Source organism: Heterodontus francisci, chromosome 15, assembly GCF_036365525.1.
Source record: "Heterodontus francisci isolate sHetFra1 chromosome 15, sHetFra1.hap1, whole genome shotgun sequence".
In the NCBI taxonomy this organism is placed as follows: domain Eukaryota; kingdom Metazoa; phylum Chordata; class Chondrichthyes; order Heterodontiformes; family Heterodontidae; genus Heterodontus; species Heterodontus francisci.
The window spans coordinates 90463604-90483336 of NC_090385.1; the positions used below are offsets into that span (position 1 = coordinate 90463604).

General features: G+C 44.4%; 1 protein-coding gene across 1 annotated transcript in view; it reads left to right on the forward strand.

Annotated features, from left to right (window-relative positions):
- LOC137377786 (sodium- and chloride-dependent neutral and basic amino acid transporter B(0+)-like) overlaps positions 1 to 9039 on the forward strand; it is a 111040-nt gene extending 102001 nt beyond the window's left edge. Inside the window, exon 15 of the mRNA XM_068047845.1 lies at positions 3181 to 9039. Within this exon, the coding sequence (XP_067903946.1) occupies positions 3181 to 3207 (27 nt within the window). The 3' untranslated portion in view covers positions 3208 to 9039. The remainder of the gene's footprint in view (positions 1 to 3180) is intronic.
- Positions 9040 to 19733: the final 10694 nt, after the last annotated feature.

The following is a 19733-nucleotide window of genomic DNA, read 5'->3' on the forward strand; positions in this document are numbered from 1 at the left end:
ATATTCAAAGACTCTGCTTCACTGCCTTTTGAAGAAGAGAGTTCCAAAGACTCATGACCCTCTGAGAGGAAATATTTCTCCTCATCTCTGTATTAAATGGGCGACCCCTTATTTTTAAACAGTGATCCTTTGTTCTAGATTCTCCCACAAGGGGAAACATCCTTTCCACATTCACCCTGTCAAGACCCCTCAGGATCGTATATGTTTCAATCAAGTCACCTCTTACTCTTCTAAATTCCAGCGGATACAAGTCCAGCCTGTCCAATCTTTCCTCGTAAGACAGCCCGCCCATTCCAGGTATTAGTCTAGTAAACCTTCACTGTCATGCCTCCAATGCATTTACATCTTTCCTGAAATAAGGAGACCAGTACAGTGCACAGTACTCCAGATGTGGTCTCACCAATGCCCTGTATAGCTGAAGCATAACCTCCCTACTTCTGTATTCAATTCCCCTCGTGATAAACAGTAGCATTCTATTAGCTTTCCGAATTACATGCTGTACCTGCATACTAACCTCTTGCGATCCATGCACTAGGACATCCAGATCTATCTGCGTCTCAGAGCTCTGCAATCTCTCACCATTTAGATAATATGCTTCCTTTTTTTGCTTCCTGCCAAAGTGGACAATTTCCCACTTACCCACATTATACTCCATTTGACGGGTCTTTGCCCACTCACTTAACCTATCTATATCCCTTTTTTGCCCCCTTATGACCTCTTCGCAAGTTACTTTCCTCCCTATCTTTGTGTCATCAGCAAATTTAGCAACCAGATTTTCGGTCCCTTCATCTAAGTCATTTACATAAATTGTAAAAAGTTGAGGCCCCAGCACTGATCCCTGTGGTGCACCACTCATTAGATCTTGCCAGCCAGAAAGTGACCCATTTATGCCTACTCTCTGTTTCCTGTTAGCTGGCCAATCTTCTACCCATGCGCAAATGTTATCCCCTACACCATGAGCTTTTATTTTTTGCAATAACCTTTGATGTGGCACCTTATCAAATGCCTTCTGGAAATCTAAGTACAATACATCCACTGGTTCCCCTTTATCCACAGCACATGTAACTCCCTCAAAGAACGCCAATAAATTGGTCAAACATGATTTCCCTTTCACAAAACCATGTTGACTCTGCCTGATTACCTTGAATTTTTCTAAATGCCCTGCTATAACATCTTTCATAATTTCTGACATATTCCCTAAGACAGATGTTAAGCTAACTAGCCTGTAGTTTGCTGCTGTCTGTCTCCCTCCCTTTTTGAATAAAGGAGTTACATTCGCTATTTTCCAATCTAACGGAACTTCTCCGAATCCATAGAATTTAGGAAAATTAAAACTAATGCACCAACTATCTCACTAGCCACTTCGTTTAACACCTGGGATAAAGTCTATCAGGACCTGGGGACTTGTCAGCCTGCAGCTCCAACAATTTGTTCAGTGCCACTTCCCTGGTGATTATAATTTTCTTGTGTTCCTCCCTCCCTTCCATTTCCTGACTTACAGCTAATACTGGGATGTTAATTGTATCCTCAATAGTGAAGACCAATTCAAAATATCTGTTTAATTCATCTGCCACCTGCTTAGTATCCATTATTAATTCCCCAGACTCACTTTCTACAGGACCAACGCTCACTTTGTTAACACTTTTCTTTTTTAACTATCGATAGAAACTCTTACTATCTGTCTTTATATTTTTATATTTCTAGCTAGCTTTCTCTCGTACTCCAATTTTACCTTCCGGATCAATCTTTTAGTCATTCTTTGCTTTTTTATATTCTGTCCAATCTTCTGAACTGCTTCCCATCTTTGCGCAATTATAGACTTTTGCTTTAAGTTTAATACTATCTTTAACTGTTTTAGTTAACCACGGATGGCGGATCCCACCCTTGGATTTTTTCTTTCTCATCGAAATGTATCTATTCTGTGTATTCTGAAATATCCCCTTAAATGTCTGCCACTGCATCTCTATTGACCTATCCCTAACCTGATTTGCCGGTTCACTTTAGGTGGCTCTGCTTTCATGCCCTCATAATTGCCCTTATTTAAGTTTAAAATACTCATCTTGGACCCATTCTTCTCTCCCTCAAACTGAATGTAAAATTCAATCATATTATGATCGCTCCTACCTAGGGGTGCCTTAATGATTAGGTTATCAATTAATCCTATCTCGTTGCACAATACCAGGTCGAGTATAGCCTGCTTTCTGGTTGGCTGAGGAATGCATTGTTCCTAGAAATTATCCCAAAAACATTCTATGTACTCGTCATCTAGGCTACCTCTGCCATCTGATTTTTCCAGTCTATATGTAGGTTAAAATCCCCCATAATTATCGCTGTACCTTTCTGACAAGCTGCCATTATTTCTTCCTTTATACCCCATCCTACAGTGTGGTTAATGTTAGGTGGCCTGTACACCACTCCCACAAGTGACTTTTTGCCTTTATGATTTCTCATCTCTACCCAAACTGCTTCTACATCCTGGTCTCCTGAACTTAGGTCATCCCTCATTATTGCGCTAACACCGTCATTAATTAACAGAACTACCCCTCCACCTTTTCCTAGTTTCCTGTCCTTCCTAAATGCCGTGCACCCTTCAATATTCAGGTCCCAATCTATGTCGTCCTGCAGCCACGTCTCTGTAATGGCTATCAGATCGTACTTATTTATTTCTATTTGTATTCTCAGTTTATCTGTTTTGTTTCGAATGCTACAGGCATTCATATACAGAGTCTTTAGTTTTGTCCTTTTATTATTTTTATAATGTCTAGCCTTATCTGTTGATTTACTGTTAGATTTGTGTGCTCTCTCCCTTTCAGTCACAATCTGTTTATCATTTCCCATATTAATACCTTTCTCTCCTGCCTTGTCTCTACTCCTTGATTTACCATATCTTGCCAAAGTTGATCCCTTGCCTCCACTATTCAGTTTAAAACCCTCTCTACTTCCCAAGTTATGCGGCTTGCTGGAACAGCGGCCCCAGCACAGTTCAGATGTAGACCGTCCCAATGGTACAGCCACCACTTTCCCCAGTACTGGTGCCAATTCCCAGAAACACACTTCTACCACACCAGTCTTTGAGCCGCACATTAATTTCTCTAATCTTATTTGCCCTATGCCAATTTGCACATGGCTCGATAAAGATTATTACAGAGAAGGGCAAAAAGAATCTTCTTCTGTAAACAGAAACTACATGGAACGAAGAGAATCTGAGAAAGACAAGGAGAGACTGCTTCCATTACTACTGCTACTGCTACAGACGATGGGGTGCCAAGCCTTCTTTTATTATGTCCTAATTTCAAAGAGAATCTATTCACATTCAACTGGCCTATTTGACTGACAAATCTGTTGGAAGCTTTTTTCTGTCAGTCATTTCTAACCGTCAGTAAATGTTCTGGGAAATCTCATTCATGAAGCTTGAATATCTTGGGGCTGGATTATCTGTTTTACAATCCAACTTCCCTATCCTATAGGAGACCTTTGGATTGTTTTGTATGTTAGTTGTCAAGCTATCCTTTTACTTTCTCTTTGCCTCTTGAATATTCTTTGTCATTTCTTCTCTGTACTTTTTATGTTCAGCCTGCTTCTCCCTGTGTTATCAAGCTGACATTATAGTTATGTGGATAGATGGAGAAATTGGGGTTCTCCTTATAGCAGGGAAGAGTAAGAGGAGATGTAATAGAGGATTTTTAAAATCATGAAGGGTTTGGATAGGGTAAGTAAAGAGGAATTGCTTCCAAATGCTGATAGATCCAAACAGATTTAAGTTAATTGGCAAAATAACTCGAGCTGTTGTGAGGAAAAGCTTTTTTATGCAATGAATGGTTAGTATTTGGAATGCAGTATTTGTAGATTGGTGGATACAGATTCAATAGAAGCACTCAAAAGGGAATTGGATAAATATTTGAAGGAGAAAATAATTACAGTGATATGGGGAAAGAACTGAGGAGTGGACTAACTGGATTCCTTTTTGAAAGAGCTAGCACTGGCTTGATGGGATGAATTCCCTCCTGTCCTGTACTGATTATATGATTCTATATGATTCAGTCCATCATCTACTTTTGAAGGTCCCCCACAAACATGTAAGGAGATGTCATATCTTTACATCCCTCTAATGCTCTTTTCTGCAGTTGTATTTCTTTAAATGAGTTTCTAACATTTGATCAATAAAAGTCTTGTGTATCTACACAAGCATTTATGGCTTTTAGCTGAGAAGCCTTTCTGGTCTAATTAGATGTGAATTTTGCACTATTGAGCATCGTCAGTAAAAGGGTAACAGTAACATAGGAGTGAGTGCAGGGAACAGGGCATGGATATGGGCAGTTGATGTTACAGCTCTAGTCCAGAAACATCAAACACAAACTATTGATCAACTCAGTTTACTTGTGACAAGGAATTACCACAGCTCACACATCAGCACCAAACTGGGCTCCACATGAAGCTGCTCAGACAGAAAAGATACAAAAGTCAACTGAATCTTTAACAGAGATTTAATAATTTGCAACTTATTGCTAGGAGCATTGCAACAGGAGTAGGCCATTCAGCCCCTCAAGACTGTTCTGCTGTTCAATAAGATCATCGCTGATCTGTATCTTAGTTTCTTCTACCTGACTTGGCTCCATATTCTTGTCTAGCAAAAATCTATTGATCTCAGATATAAAATTATTCACTGAGCTCACATTCAATGCTTTTTGTGGAAGATAGTTTGTTATGATCACCTGGTTCATGGTTCATATTAATTTTCTAGAGGTAACTTTTAATTTTAATGCAAGACAAATGAACACACCTGGTTTGAGAAGCTGGCAAACAAGCCTAGGGCAGTTACAAATGAAGGGTTGGCCCACGTTTATTTAGTAAGCTCATAGAGGGAAGTGTACAGGCCCTAAACAATGGGAACCCCTCTTAACTTGTTGATGGATATTGTGTGTCTGCAGCTACCACAATCAGGGATTTAAACAGCTCATATGATTTCCCAGAATAAAGAGAAGATTTAAAGTTGGAAATACTTCGTATAAATTGCCATCTGGGACATCCCATATGTACCACTTGCTATGGAGTGGGTGTCTGTTTTTTTTTGATCTGTGTACTTGCTGATACAGTGAGTCAGTTGGCTTTTGGAAAAGCAGTTGGCTTTTGGTCAAGCTATTGGCTTCAGTCAAGCAGTTGGCTTTTGGAAGTCTGCTGGACTCAGAAGCAAAGAGGCCATCGGGAGCCAGGAGTGTTTCTGATTTGACGCAGGCCCATGCTCAAGCTGGGAAGTCAAGATTCGGGAGATGATCTCATATCTCAGAAGACAGCTGAGAAATTAAGGAAATCAAAGTGAATTCCGAAGAGTTGTGATACACTTTAGATTGGTCCCAGAAGTGAACAAACCACCAAGATCTTGCAAAGTATAGGGAACTCCTGGGGTGGAAGTAAAAGTCAAACAGAATTGTCCTGCAGGATTTTAAGATTAAAATCTAAATATCACAAGTTGTAGTGTTAAGTTAGTAGCATTTTGCTTTGTTGAACTCTTGTACAGTAAAGGTTTTGTTTAAAACATGAAATCTTGAAATTCTTTCAGTAATAACTGGGAATTTGACTGGCGCTTTTTAAATGTTAATGGTCCCCAACGGGATTGTAACAAGTTCCACACTTCAACCACGTTTTGCATGAAGAAGAGTTTTATAATTTCTGTCCTGAATGTCCTGGCTCTGATTTGGAGATTGCCACCTTGTCTTAGACTCCACCACTAGCAGAAAATGTTTCTCTCTATCTACCCCATGAAATCCTTGCAAAATCTTAAAAACATCAATCAAATCACTTCTTAACTTTCTATATTTAAGGGAATACAAGTTTAGTTTATGTAATCTTCCCTTGTAATCTGCCATTTAGAGCCTTGGTAACATTGTGTTGAATCTGTGCTGCACTCCTTTCAAAGCCAATATATCGTTGTAAATTGCAGTGCCCAGAACTGTACACAATACTCCAGACATGGTCTCACCAGGGTTTTGTATTGATGCCTTCTCACTATGGATGTAAAAGATCCCACGCCACTATTTTGAAGAAGAGCAGGAGAGTGATCCCTGGTGTCCTGGCCAATATTTATCCCTCAGTCAACATCACTAAAACAGATTATCTGGTCATGATCATATTGCTGCATGCGGGAGCTTGCTGTGCACAAATTGGTTGCCATGTTTCCTACATTACAACAGTGACTACACTTCCAAAAATACTTCATCAGCTGTAAAGCACTTTGAGATATCCAGTCGTCATGAAAAGCTCTATACAAATGCCAGTCTTTCTTTTTTGCAGCATAACTTCCTCCCCTTTATATTCTAGGCCACTAGTTATTAAGGTTAAAATTCCATTAGCTTTTTGATTATTCGTTGTAACTGACTACCACATTTTAGTAATCTCTGTACATGAACCCCTAAATTTCTTTGGATCTTCATTGTTTTTCGATTTTCACTAATTAAATAATGCTCAGATCTACCCTTTTTTGCTCTGAACTGGATGATCTCACACTTGGCTGTGACAGTTTTGCTTGCTTAGTTAATCTATCAAAGTCTATTTGTAATTTCATGCTCTCATCTACACTACTAACTATACCACAAATCTTTATGTCATTGAAAACTTGTAAATATGGCTCTCTGTTGTATTATCCAAGTCATTAATAAATATAGTTAATAGTTGAGATCCCACCACAGAACTATATGTAACTCCACTTCCTTCCAATTTGAATGCATGCTTAATATCCCAATTCTCTGTCTTCGAGCATCTGATCAATCTCCTAACCAGTCTAATAATTTTTCTTTAGTTCTATGAACTTTAAATTCAGTTCAGTAAACAAGAAACTCTTCTGATATTGTCTCAAACCTCTCCATTTTATTTTTCTTCGACACTTTTCTGTCCCTATTTGCATGTGTGTATCGTGAATGCATGCTAGTGTGGGCACATTGTATATCCATGGACGTTAACTGTATTGGAGTTTAAGTTTATGGTTTAATACATTTCATTTGTCTGATTGAAACCTAAGAAATCCTGTTTGTGTTCATTTCTTTGCCTTATAATTGGAAAGCTGTGAACAAGGATTCACAAAGGGGGAGCTCAAAACACAGTGTGTTTAAAAATAAAACCCTGTTACAAGAAGACCAGGTGAAGGAAGTAACAGACCCCGAGCCACCTTTCTCACCGAGTCATAACACCTTGACTACCCTTTCTCCTCTAATAGAATTGTAAAATGCATTCATACTGATATCTCTCACAGGTTTTTTCACATTCCCTTTTTCAGCTATTACTATCATTTTGGTCTTCCTTTGCTTTATATTCTTTCATGGGATGTGGGCATCACTGGCAAAACTAGCATTTGTTGCCCATCCCTAATTGTGCCCTTGACAACTGTGTGGCTTGCTAAACCTTTTCAGAGAACAGTTAAGAGTCAACCACATTCTTGTGAGTCTGGAGTTACATGTAGGTCAGACCAGATAAGAACAGCAGATTTCCTTCCCCAAAGGACATTAATGAACCAGATGGGTTTTTATGACAAACAGTGATAGTTTTATGGCACTATTACTGAAACTAGCTTTCAATTCCAGGTTTTTATTTATTAATTGAATTTAAATTCCACCAGCTGCTGGTGGGATTTGAATCCTTGTCACCAAAGTATTAGTTTGGCCTCTGGAGTACTAGTTCAGTGATATTACCACTACGCCACCATCTCCCCATATCTCATCCAGTCACCTGGATTTACATTATTCTTAGTACTTTTAAAATCCTCTTTCCTTTATTTTATGTTGTCACTCACCTCTTTTCTTAACCATAGCTGCTTAATTTGGTAAGTTGAGCTCTTTGTCTTTAGGAGTGTATATTGGCCCTGTATTAAGCTAAGGCGTTTTTTGAACACCTCCCACTGTTCATTTGTGCTTTCATCCAATACCAGTTTTGACCAGTTTGCTGTTTTCAGTCTGTGTTTCAACCCATTAAAGTTAGTTGCACCAAAAACTAGAATCTTACTAACTGTGATAAGTTTCTCCTTTTCAAACATTATATTGAATTCAATCATATTATCATAACTATTAGATACTGTTGATACACTATTAGATTATTAACTAAGTCCGACTCATTATTAAATATAGTATGGCTTTCTCTCTTGCATGCTCCAGAAAACTATCTTGAATGCACTCAAGAAATTCACGACCTTTCTGACAAGCTATTTTGCTCTTCCCAATCAACATGAAAATTAAAGTCTCAAATTGAAAAAACTTTGCTTTTGCTACAAACTCTCTAATCTCTAAATTAATACATTCAGCCACTTCACTGCTACTATCAGGAAGCCTGTGGGCATCTTTGTGACTTAATCTCTCCTCCCCTCTGCCCAATTACATACCTTCCCTTTTGTTCTTCCAACTGCAGCCCCCCCACACTTTCACTTGATTCAAGCCGATTCCAGTTCTGATGAAAAGTCACAGACCTAAAACATTAACTGTTTCTCCCTCTACAGATGCTGCCAGACCTGCTGAGCATTTTCAGCACTTTCTGTTTTTATTTCAGATTTCGAGCAACCACAGTATTTTGTTTTTATCCTTGCCTGTGGATGTCTCTTGTTATAGTTTGAAGTCCTCTCTTATTCCTCAGCATTAGCCATAGAGTCTCCATTGATAGTTTCCTCTGACCTATACCCTCGATTACTAATGTTGCAATCGTAGCCAAGAGTTCCCACTTTGGATGCAATCAGCGATCTGGTTGCAAATTGTGCTCAAAATTACGCTAGTTTTAAGAAGTGTCTTTTTACTCACGTTTCTGCTCAAACCCATGTCCACATCATCGAATGCAAAATCTTTCATGAATCAGTGCAATCTGGGAATGTATTAGAATACAATTTTTTAAAAATTGCATTAAAAAGTATTCCGTGAAAAAAAATAAGAGTGATAATGTGCAGATTTATTAATAAAGCTGAAAATTGGTTTATCACAAAAATAAGCAATTTTAATCAGAATGTCTATTTTGATTTTAATTCACTGAAAATGACATTAAAAAACTATACAGAACCAGTTAGTAGTTACATTACTGTACAGTAGTCAATTAAAAGAAAAATAAAAGCTTTTAAAACATGCCTATTAGTGTTCTTGCACCCCGCAAAAAAGCTTTATTTTAAGAGCCTCCTTGAACACCTGCAAAACCCACAATGGGATTAGTTCAGTCTGAGGATATGGACATATTTGTGGGTGGGACTGACTTCTAGTGTTTTTTAAATAACTGCAAAAAATTGTGGAAATTCAATTTGCGTTGGATGAATTTGCTTTTGAAATTCCTCAATCTTCTGATTGCTGGTTTGGCTAATTTTGGGCTGTGAAAACCAGTGCAGCCTAGCAGTAACTCCCGGCCAGTGCATGTTGGCCCTCACCAATGGCCTGCACACTCAGAGTACCACCTTATGCAGGAATGAGGAAAATCTCCCCATGGACAATCAGCGCCTCACTGAAGTGTAGCAGATGCATTTGTTGACAACCTAACCATTAGATGGTGCACTACTTGCACATGAGCAAATGCAGTGCCATTGACTGAAATGTCACTGTCAGTAATAAAGATGGTGCTCCTCAAAGATGCACAGAAAAGCTAATAAACTCTGCATTGACAAATTCCGCTCAGCACTCTTGTACACTTTGCAGTCTGAAAATCGGTCGAAAAAGTGCAACCTCTCCTCCTGCCCCTCAATGGCTGCTTCGAACCCCGCATTCTCCCCGCTGACTGTATCAATGCTTTTTCCCCTCTTACCTCTCAGCAGGACTTGTTACTTGACACCCTCCCCGTATCTGCCATTTCTCACCGAATTGAAATACATTGGGCTGAATTTTCTCAGCCCCCCAATGTCAGGGGTCGTGGCGGGGGAGGGGCAGTAGCAGCACAATTTATCAATTCAAAGTACTACTTACCTTGCCTCATTTTGCATCCCGCTGTCCCTCAGTCCACAGTTCCACATATTCTCACGTTCCTTCCCGTTCACAACTAGGAAAAGCCAGCAGGACACCAGAAGTAGCTGTCATCGGAGCCTGTGCAGGTAAATCTTGTGAGATGGGTCTCAGCTCTGCATGCATGTGTATGGAGTTGGGAGCGGGGTTGGTATTACTGGGGGCACAAATCTATATACATGTGGGGAGGTGGGGGGGGATGGTATTACTGGGGGCACAACTCTATATACATGTAGGGAGGTGGGGGGGGGATGGTATTACTGGGGGCACAACTCTGCATATGTGTAGGGAGTGGGAGGGGGATGGTATTAATGGGGGCACAACTCTGCATACGTGTAGAGAGGTGGGGGGGGGATGGTATTACTGGGGTCACAACTCTGCATATGTGTAGGGAGGTGGGAGGGGGGGGGATGGTATCACTGGGGGCACAACTCTATATACGTGTAGGGAGGTGGGGGGGGATGGTATTACTGGGGTCACAACTCTGCATACGTGTAGGGAGGTGGGGGGGGATGGTATTACTGGGGTCACAACTCTGCATATGTGTAGGGAGTGGGAGGGGGATGGTATTAATGGGGGCACAACTCTGCATACGTGTAGGGAGGTGGGGGGGGGATGGTATTACTGGGGTCACAACTCTGCATATGTGTAGGGAGGTGGGAGGGGGGGGATGGTATCACTGGGGGCACAACTCTATATACGTGTAGGGAGGTGGGGGGGGATGGTATTACTGGGGTCACAACTCTGCATATGTGTAGGGAGGTGGGAGGGGGGGGGATGGTATCACTGGGGGCACAACTCTATATACGTGTAGGGAGGTGGGGGGGGATGGTATTACTGGGGGCACAACTCTGCATATGTGTAGGGAGGTGGGGTTTTGATGGTATTACTGGGGGGCACAACTCTATATACATGTAGGGAGGTGGGGGGGATGGTATTACTGGGGGCACAACTCTGCATATGTGTAGGGAGGTGGGGTTTTGATGGTATTACTGGGGGGCACAACTCTATATACATGTAGGGAGGTGGGGGGGATGGTATTACTGGGGGCACAACTCTGCATATGTGTAGGGAGGTGGGGTTTTGATGGTATTACTGGGGGGCACAACTCTATATACATGTAGGGAGGTGGGGGGGATGGTATTACTGGGGGCACAACTCTGCATATGTGTAGGGAGGTGGGGTTTTGATGGTATTACTGGGGGGCACAACTCGATATACATGTAGGGAGGTGGGGGGGATGGTATTACTGAGGGCACAACTCTATATACGTGTCGGGAGGTGGGGGGGGATGGTATTACTGGGGGCACAACTCTGCATATGTGTAGGGAGGTGGGAGGGGGGGGGATGGTATCACTGGGGGCACAACTCTATATACGTGTAGGGAGGTGGGGGGGGATGGTATTACTGGGGGCACAACTCTGCATATGTGTAGGGAGGTGGGGTTTTGATGGTATTACTGGGGGGCACAACTCGATATACATGTAGGGAGGTGGGGGGGATGGTATTACTGAGGGCACAACTCTATATACGTGTCGGGAGGTGAGGGGGGATGGTATTACTGGGGGCACAACTCTATATACGTGTAGGGAGGTGGCGGGGGGAATGGTCTTACTGGGGGCACAACTCTGCATATGTGTAGGGAGGTAGGAGGGGGGGGGATGGTATCACTGGGGGCACAACTCTATATACGTGTAGGGAGGTGGGGGGGGATGGTATTACTGGGGGCACAACTCTGCATATGTGTAGGGAGGTGGGAGGGGGGGGGATGGTATCACTGGGGGCACAACTCTATATACGTGTAGGGAGGTGGGGGGGATGGTATTACTGGGGGCACAACTCTGCATATGTGTAGGGAGGTGGGGTTTTGATGGTATTACTGGGGGGCACAACTCTATATACATGTAGGGAGGTGGGGGGGATGGTATTACTGGGGGCACAACTCTGCATATGTGTAGGGAGGTGGGGTTTTGATGGTATTACTGGGGGGCACAACTCGATATACATGTAGGGAGGTGGGGGGGATGGTATTACTGAGGGCACAACTCTATATACGTGTCGGGAGGTGAGGGGGGATGGTATTACTGGGGGCACAACTCTATATACGTGTAGGGAGGTGGCGGGGGGAATGGTCTTACTGGGGGCACAACTCTGCATATGTGTAGGGAGGTAGGAGGGGGGATGGCATTACTAGGGGCACAACTCTGCATACGTGCAGGGAGCTCCTGGATCTTCCCTCCGTAAAGGTGGGGGCTCTGCACCATTGAGTGTTTGTGTGAATGAAGGAGCAATGGCATTCCGGGAGCCCTGTATGTGGGGAGAGTATCATAAACAGTAGGCGAGTAAAGGTAATCTGGCTGGTGGGCCAATCGATGCAGTTGCTGCCATCTGAATGTGCTCATGCTGTGCCACTCTCAGTGGGAGCGAAGACGGGCAATGCAATGCCACACGACATAGTTGATGCATGAAAGCACCTGACGTACCAATCAACATCAAAGAAGTGAAGGAACCGAATTTAATTGCAACTTGGAGATGGGGATGGTAAATCATTGATCCACTTGTCGTGAGGAACCACATGCACTGCAGGCATGTAGAACCCCCGGTTGTGAGCAGCAGTAGCCTGCAAGGCGACCTCAGCACTAGCTTGTCGCGTATCTACAATGTCCCACAGGACAGAGCTGCAGATGTCTGAGCGCCAGTGTCAGGGGTGACTGCGGATGTCCAGAGAGGCAGCAACACATCTCTGTGCCCTGCTCAATGATGACCTGCTGCCTCGGGGCTTCAGTAGATATCCAATGTCTGTGGCCTTCAAAGTGACAGTGGTTCTTAACTTCTACACTTCTGCATCATTTAAGAAACCCACCAGCAACCTATGTGGGGTCACACAGTCAGCAGTTCACCGCTGCATCACAGAAGTCACTGATCCCCTGTAACGGAGGGCCACTGACTATGTCCACTTCAGGACAAGTCCTGAGAGCTAGGCCCAGAGGCCCATTGGATTTGACTCCATTGCGGGATTACCACAGGTGCAAAGGGTCATAGACTGCACCCATGTGTCCATCAAGGCTCCCACCAGTTGACCAACTGCATACCTCAGCCAAAGGGGCTTCCACGCCCTCAAAATACAGCTGGTATGTGACCACCGTAAGTGCTTTAGGCAAATCTGTGCCCACTTTACAGGCAACTGCCATGACGCCATCATCCTGCGCCAGTCCCAAGGGGCTGTTACTGTTCACTGAACTGGCTCAGAAGGAGGGGTGGTTTCTTGGAGAAGGGCTGCCCCTTGCAGACATGGCTCCTGACACCAGTGAGAAGACCCCACCAGTGATGCAGAGGAGAGATACAATGGCAGCCACGGAGCTACAAGAGTTACCACTGAGCTGGTGATCGGCATGCTGAAATAACGCTTCCGCTACCTGGATAGATCGGCTAATGCCCTGCAGTACGAGCCAGAAAGGGTAGCTCTTATCGTTACTGTTTGCTGTTCTCTGCACAACTCCACACTCAATAGGGGGGACGCCCTGCAGGATGAGGAAAGACTGAGCAAGATTCATTCTCAGATGATAAGGACACAGAGGGCAGGAAAGGTGTATGGGAGAACAGAGAACATCCAGGTGCCGCATGCAGGGCGAGCAGTGAGCAAGAGATTCACGGCAATGCCTTATTGATCAATGATTCTCCATGCCTTAGAAACCACCATGAGCTCCGCAAGTCACACAGCACCCTCGTTTACCTGTTGTGCAGCAGTCTGCATCTTTGTCTCCACCATTACTGGCAGCAGCAGACTGAGCCATTGTCCATGTTACTGCATTCATGGAGATACACAACAGTAATACTGGCATGACAATGATGTTATTACATACATTGGCAGTTCTGAAAGGCCAATGATGTAAAGGGAGGAGGCACAATCGGTACATGCTGGCACACATCATTCACACAGTAAAAACAACACAGATGTTAGTGAAGAACATTTAGTGAAATAAACTTTTACAGTGTAGTGTCACCCGTGCAGACCCATTTGTGTCACGGTGTTTTTTGGAAACACTTGCGGATGCTCCTTCGCAGTGCCACCTCTGCACCAGCAGCCTGACTGGAGGAAGCTGTTGGTCAGATTGCCTTTTAGCTGTGGATGACTTTGGCAGTTGTCCTCTGTGCGCACAAGGCCTGGAGAGTCCCGGCTGGCTGGGGGAATCCTGTGTCAGCGCAGAACCTTCCTCAGACATCGTGGCTGCTGGAGCTTGATTCCCTGGTGGAGGGGCTGGTGTCCACATTGGAATCACCTTGAGGGGGGACCGCAGATATGGCGCACAGGCTGGTCTCCTCCATCTCAGGGCTCTTTTGGAGCCCTCTGCTTGCCCAGAAAGGATCAGGGACAGGGACCGGCTCCTTGTCCCTGCTCCCTCTCTTGCCTTGCCACTCATTTGAGGGTCTGATGGCCTCGGCGAGGGATTGCAGGTCAGCATGTATTAATAGAATCTGACTCACCAGGAGGGCCACCATCATCTCCATGGAGGACCCTATGCGTTCATGTACCCGGGACACGGCAGCTCTCAAGGCCTCGATGGACTCCCCCATCATCTGCTCAAGGCTGCGCACGGCCTGCGGCATCTCCACCAGATGTTGCCAGGACTGATGCAGCAGCTCCAGCAAGCCCTGTGCTGTCCACAGCAGAGGGTCATCAGTAGCCTGGAGCTCAGCATGGGCATGGCCACCCACAGCCCTCTGACTGTCAGGGGCCTTGGCTGTCTCAGCCTCAGTCAGCTGCTCGGGGGCGTGTGCAGTGATCTCACCAGATTGTGACCCAGACTCTAAGGCCGATCGCATTCCCACCGAGGTGACTGTATCTGTGCTGGTGGAAGGTGCGGTAGTGTCATGGGATGCTGCTTCCTCAGAGGATGTCTCTTCCTCGGAGGTGTGGGAGGTGTCCTGGGTCACTGGGGTCGATTCAGAGTGTTGACCTGCAGGATACAATGAGAAGGGCAAACTGTCAGTCTTGAGCTTGTGCATGTCATGAGTCTGACAGCATTGTCTCAAACAATAACATTTTCACTGTGATCATTGTGTATACCAAATGGCTGTATGTTCACCAAGGGCCCCGAGCTCTACGTCACTGAATGAGTGGTCAACATGAATTGAAGAAATTTCCAGGGCCTCCTCCGCGTCTGTGAGCCTTCTCAGATCTGGCACTCCTCCACTGGTGCAGCTCACCTCCCTTGCATTGTGGGCCCTCTTAGCCTGGAGGAGCAAGGAGGCAGATATTTATCATGGCAGATCAACAACATGACACATGTCACAAGAAGGGTGCTGGGCCCAAAGGTGGGGGATGCTCGGTGTACTGTATCTGTGCTGGTGGTAGGTGCGGTAGTGTCATGGGACGCTGCTTCCTTGGAGGATGTCTCTTCCTCTGCGGTGCGGAAGGTGTCCTGGGTCGTTGGCGTCAATTCAGAGTGTTGAGCTGCAAGATACAATGAGAAGAGCACACTGTCAGTCTTGAGCTTGTGCATGTCATGATTCTGACAGCATTGTCTGAAACAATAACATTTTCACAGTGATCATTGTGCACTACTGAGTGAACCACTCATGTAGGTGCCATGCTCTGAGCAGCAGACAAGGGCAAGTTTTTTCATACAATCATCCATTAATGTCACGCCATTCCTCCCTGCCCAACCTCTATGTCTTTGTCATGGCAGTGGCACACATGTGCCACTCTGTGTGGTCACACCCAGGTTCAGTGGAGCGATGATACAAAGTGCCACATACTTTTGTGGAGCAGAGCAGATTGTTCATCCTCTTGCAACACTGTACCCAGTCACGCCGCATGGTCCCACCACTACTGACCTCTGCCACCTCCAGCCAGGCTGCCTTGGTCAGGCGGGAGGGTCTCTTCTTGCCATTGCTGGGGAAGAGGACCTCCCACCTTGCCCACACAGCCTGGAGGAGAGTGAACAGGGAGACATCACAGAACAGTGGGGCCACCCTGGAATGCCCCTCTGTCATTTTCTTTATTTGCGGTTGTGAAAAAAATTAGCAGAATCTTCTGGAGCACAAACCTTCAGTGCCTTGTCTCTGCAGATTCCTTGTAATGGCTTTGAAACATTAATGCTGCACTGGCTGCCCTTTAAATAGGGCCCCAGCACCTGATGCTCTCCTGAACCAATGCCAATACCAGTGCCAGAAATCCCACCCCCTCCACTTCATTTGGTGGGGGGGCGGCGAGTCGCGTTCGTTATAATGAGCCACTGCACTAAGTATCGCGGTGGCTCCGCAGAGCACACCACCCTGGTAAAATTCAGCCCATCATTTCATTACAATGGCAATGTGAGTAATTGCAACTGTCAGATTAGAGACCACAATGTAATTATGGATGAGGAAGGTCTTTCAGTCCATCTTTTTTGAGCCATTAAGGATTGGCTAACATCCCACCATTGTAACATCTACTTGTTTCTTCAATGATTCCAAGGTTTTAGCCTCCACTACTCGATGAGAATTAATTCCACACATAGAGCACTCTTTGTGTGTTGAAGATATCAGCTCTAAAATTACATTTCATAGTTTGAAGCTATGCTCTCTAGTTCCATAGTTTAATTATTGACCACATCTTAAACAGGTCACTGACCTGAAACGTTAACTCTGCTTCTCTCTCCACAGATGCTGCCAGACCTGCTGAGTATTTCCAGCATTTCTTGCTTTTTTTTCAGATTTCCAGCATCTGCAGTATTTTGTTTTTATTTTGATGATCACCTCCTCTGATTTATACTCTACAGTTGTGGCCATGCAGTTAGTTGCACATCCTTTTTGACTTTGTTGATCTGTATTGGTTGGACTTGTTAAACGTTGAGTCTACTACGATTCCTAAGTCTTGTTCCATTTCTTTCTCAGCTGTTTCAACATAATTCATGCAGTATATGTCAGTAAGAGAATATTTCAAGGATATGATCATGGTATCACAAGGTTTAGGAAATGGACAAAGAATGATCCAGAGTAAGATTAATTAACTGGGGGAAAGCCAACTTCAATGGAGTAAGAATGGCTCTGGAACCAATACATTGGAGCCAAAGGTTGGCAGGAAAAATGGTAGCTGAACAATGGCTGCCTTCAAAGAAGGGATAGTTCAGGCACAGTCGAGGTATGTTCCCTTGAAGGGGAAAGATAGGGTAAACAATTCCACAGCTCTCAGGATGACAAAATAGATAGATATTAAGATAAAGGAGAAAACGTGTGCTTATGACAGATGCCAGATAGAAAATACTATTGAGAACGAGGCTGAATATAGAGGGTTCAGAGGGGAAGTGAAAAAACAAATAAGCAAAGCAAAAAGAGAGAATGAAAAGAGCCTGGTAGTTAACATAAAAGGGAATCCCAAAGTTTTCTATAGATGTATAAATAGTGAAAGGGTGGTAAAAGGAGGAGTGGGGCCGATTAGGGACCAAAAAGGGGATTTGTGCAAGGAGGCAGAGGGTATTAAATGAATACTTTACATCTGTCTTTACTCAGGAAGAATATGCAACCCAGGCAATGGTGAAAGAGGAGGTAATTCAGACACTAGATGGGTTCAAAATTGATAAAGAGGAGTTATTGGATAGGCTGTCTGTACTTTATTTATTTATTTAGAGATACAGCACTGAAACAGACCCTTCAGCCCACCGAGTCTGTGCCGACCAACAAACACCCATTTATACTAATCCTACATTTAACCCCATATTCCCTACCACATCCCCACTATTCTCCTACCACCTACCTACACCAGGGGCAATTTACAATGGCCAATTTACCTATCAACCTGCAAGTTGAGGGAGCAGATTTAGGACTGAATTAAGAAGGAACTTCTTCACCCAAAGGGTTGTTATTCTATGGAATTCCTTGCCCAGTGAAGTAGTTGACGCTTCTTCAGTAAACGTTTTTAAAGCTAAAGTAGATATCTTTTTGAATAATAAAGGAATTAAGGGATACGGTGAGAACGCGGGTAAGTGGATCTGAGTCCACGTAAAGATCAGCCATGATCTTATTGAATGGCGGAGCAGGCTCGAGGGGCCGGACGGCCTACTCCTGCTCCTACTTCTTATGATCTTATGAAGTCTTTGGCTGTGGGAGGAAACCAGAGCACCCGGCGGAAACCCACTTGGTCACAGGGAGAACTTGCAAACTCCACACAGGCAGTACCCAGAACTGAACCCAGCTGTGAGGCTGACCACTGCGCCACTGTGCTGCCCCAGATAAAGTGGATAAAACACCGGGACCAGATGAAATGCATCCAAGGATACTGAGGGGCGTGAGAATGGAAATTGTGGAGACATTGGCCATAATTTTTCAGTCTTCCTTCGACTCGGGGGTGGTGCCAGAGGACTGGAGAATTGCAAACGTTGCAGTCTTCTTCAAAAAGGGGGTAAAGATAAATCCAGCAACTACAGGCCAGTCAGTTTAACTTCAGTGGTGGAGAAAGGTTCTGGGCACTGCATGTTATAAAAGATGTGAAGATATTGGAAAGAGTACAGGAAAGATTCACCAGAATGGTTCCAGGGATGAGGAACTTCAGTTATGAAGATAGATTGGAGAAGTTAGGACTGTTTTCCTTGGAGATTGGAGAAAAGAGAAATACTGCCTCAGATCCCCTAAGTGCATGGATGGATCCGAGGGGACAAGGGATATCCGTTGAAGAAATGACTACTGATCTCTCTGCAGGGCCTCAGACAGAGGCACAGGAGCGATACAACCAGTGCCACCTGCTCAGTGGGACAACCACTGAGCAGGCCATCGGAGCTTCTGAAGATGCAGTTCCGGTGCCTGGACAGGTCAGGTGATGCCTTCTAGGACACTCTTGCAAGGGTCTTGGTGATTGTGGTGATCTGCTGCATTCTCCATAACATGGTCCTCCAGAGAGGTGTGGACCTTGAGGTCAGTGACACCTTGGAAGAAGACAGTTCATCGGGGGAGGAGCAGAAGCAGGAGATGAGAGAGGAGGAGGAAGAGGAGATGGAGGGAGATGAAGCTGAACAGAGAAATGTGCCTGTTGCATAATGAGGTGACCTCCTCGCTCCACCTTCCGGGAAGAGGACCTCCCTCCTCTACCTTATGGTCTTTAGCATTAGATCCAGGTTGGCATCAATGAAGCAAGAGCCTGTCCTGCCCTGGGTGCCCTGCCTCCAGCTCCCCTTTGACATTTCACTTCCCTCTGGTGCATTGGGAAGCTTTGGCACAAACCACAGGATCTCTCCCTCAGGACATCCAACAGTCTCAGTGATGGCCACCATGAGAATCTAAATCAGTCCCACACTTCATCTGACCCACCTCCATTCCCACCCCTACTGGCTCTAAATGGACAAGAAACCCTTCTCTTTATTGATTAAGGGATTCCCCATGTGAAAATCTGAACTTTAATCAGTTCCCCACCGGAGACAGATTTCTGACCCGAAAACAAACACGGCTCCTGTTTCCCACCTCTGTGGCAAAAATTTAGCCTATAGAGTTTCATCGAGTTGGTGAGGCAGGCAGTGGGCAGTGGAAATTCTGTTCTCCTTTGGTACCTTTGAGTGATTCTGTTGTTTCCAAGTATTTTTGTGTTCCTTGAAATCTTCAGGATAATTTGCTGTGCTATATCATTGCTACAGTTGCTGCTGGCTTCACCCTATTGCATCATCTAATCAAAAAAAACTCAAAATGAATCTACTGAAACTATTATACAATAATAAATTGAGGAGGGCACATTTGCTTGCACAATCAAGTTAACATATTCCCTAAATGAACAAGTTATATTAAATATTTCAAACGAACATTTGAACTAGGAGCAAAGGT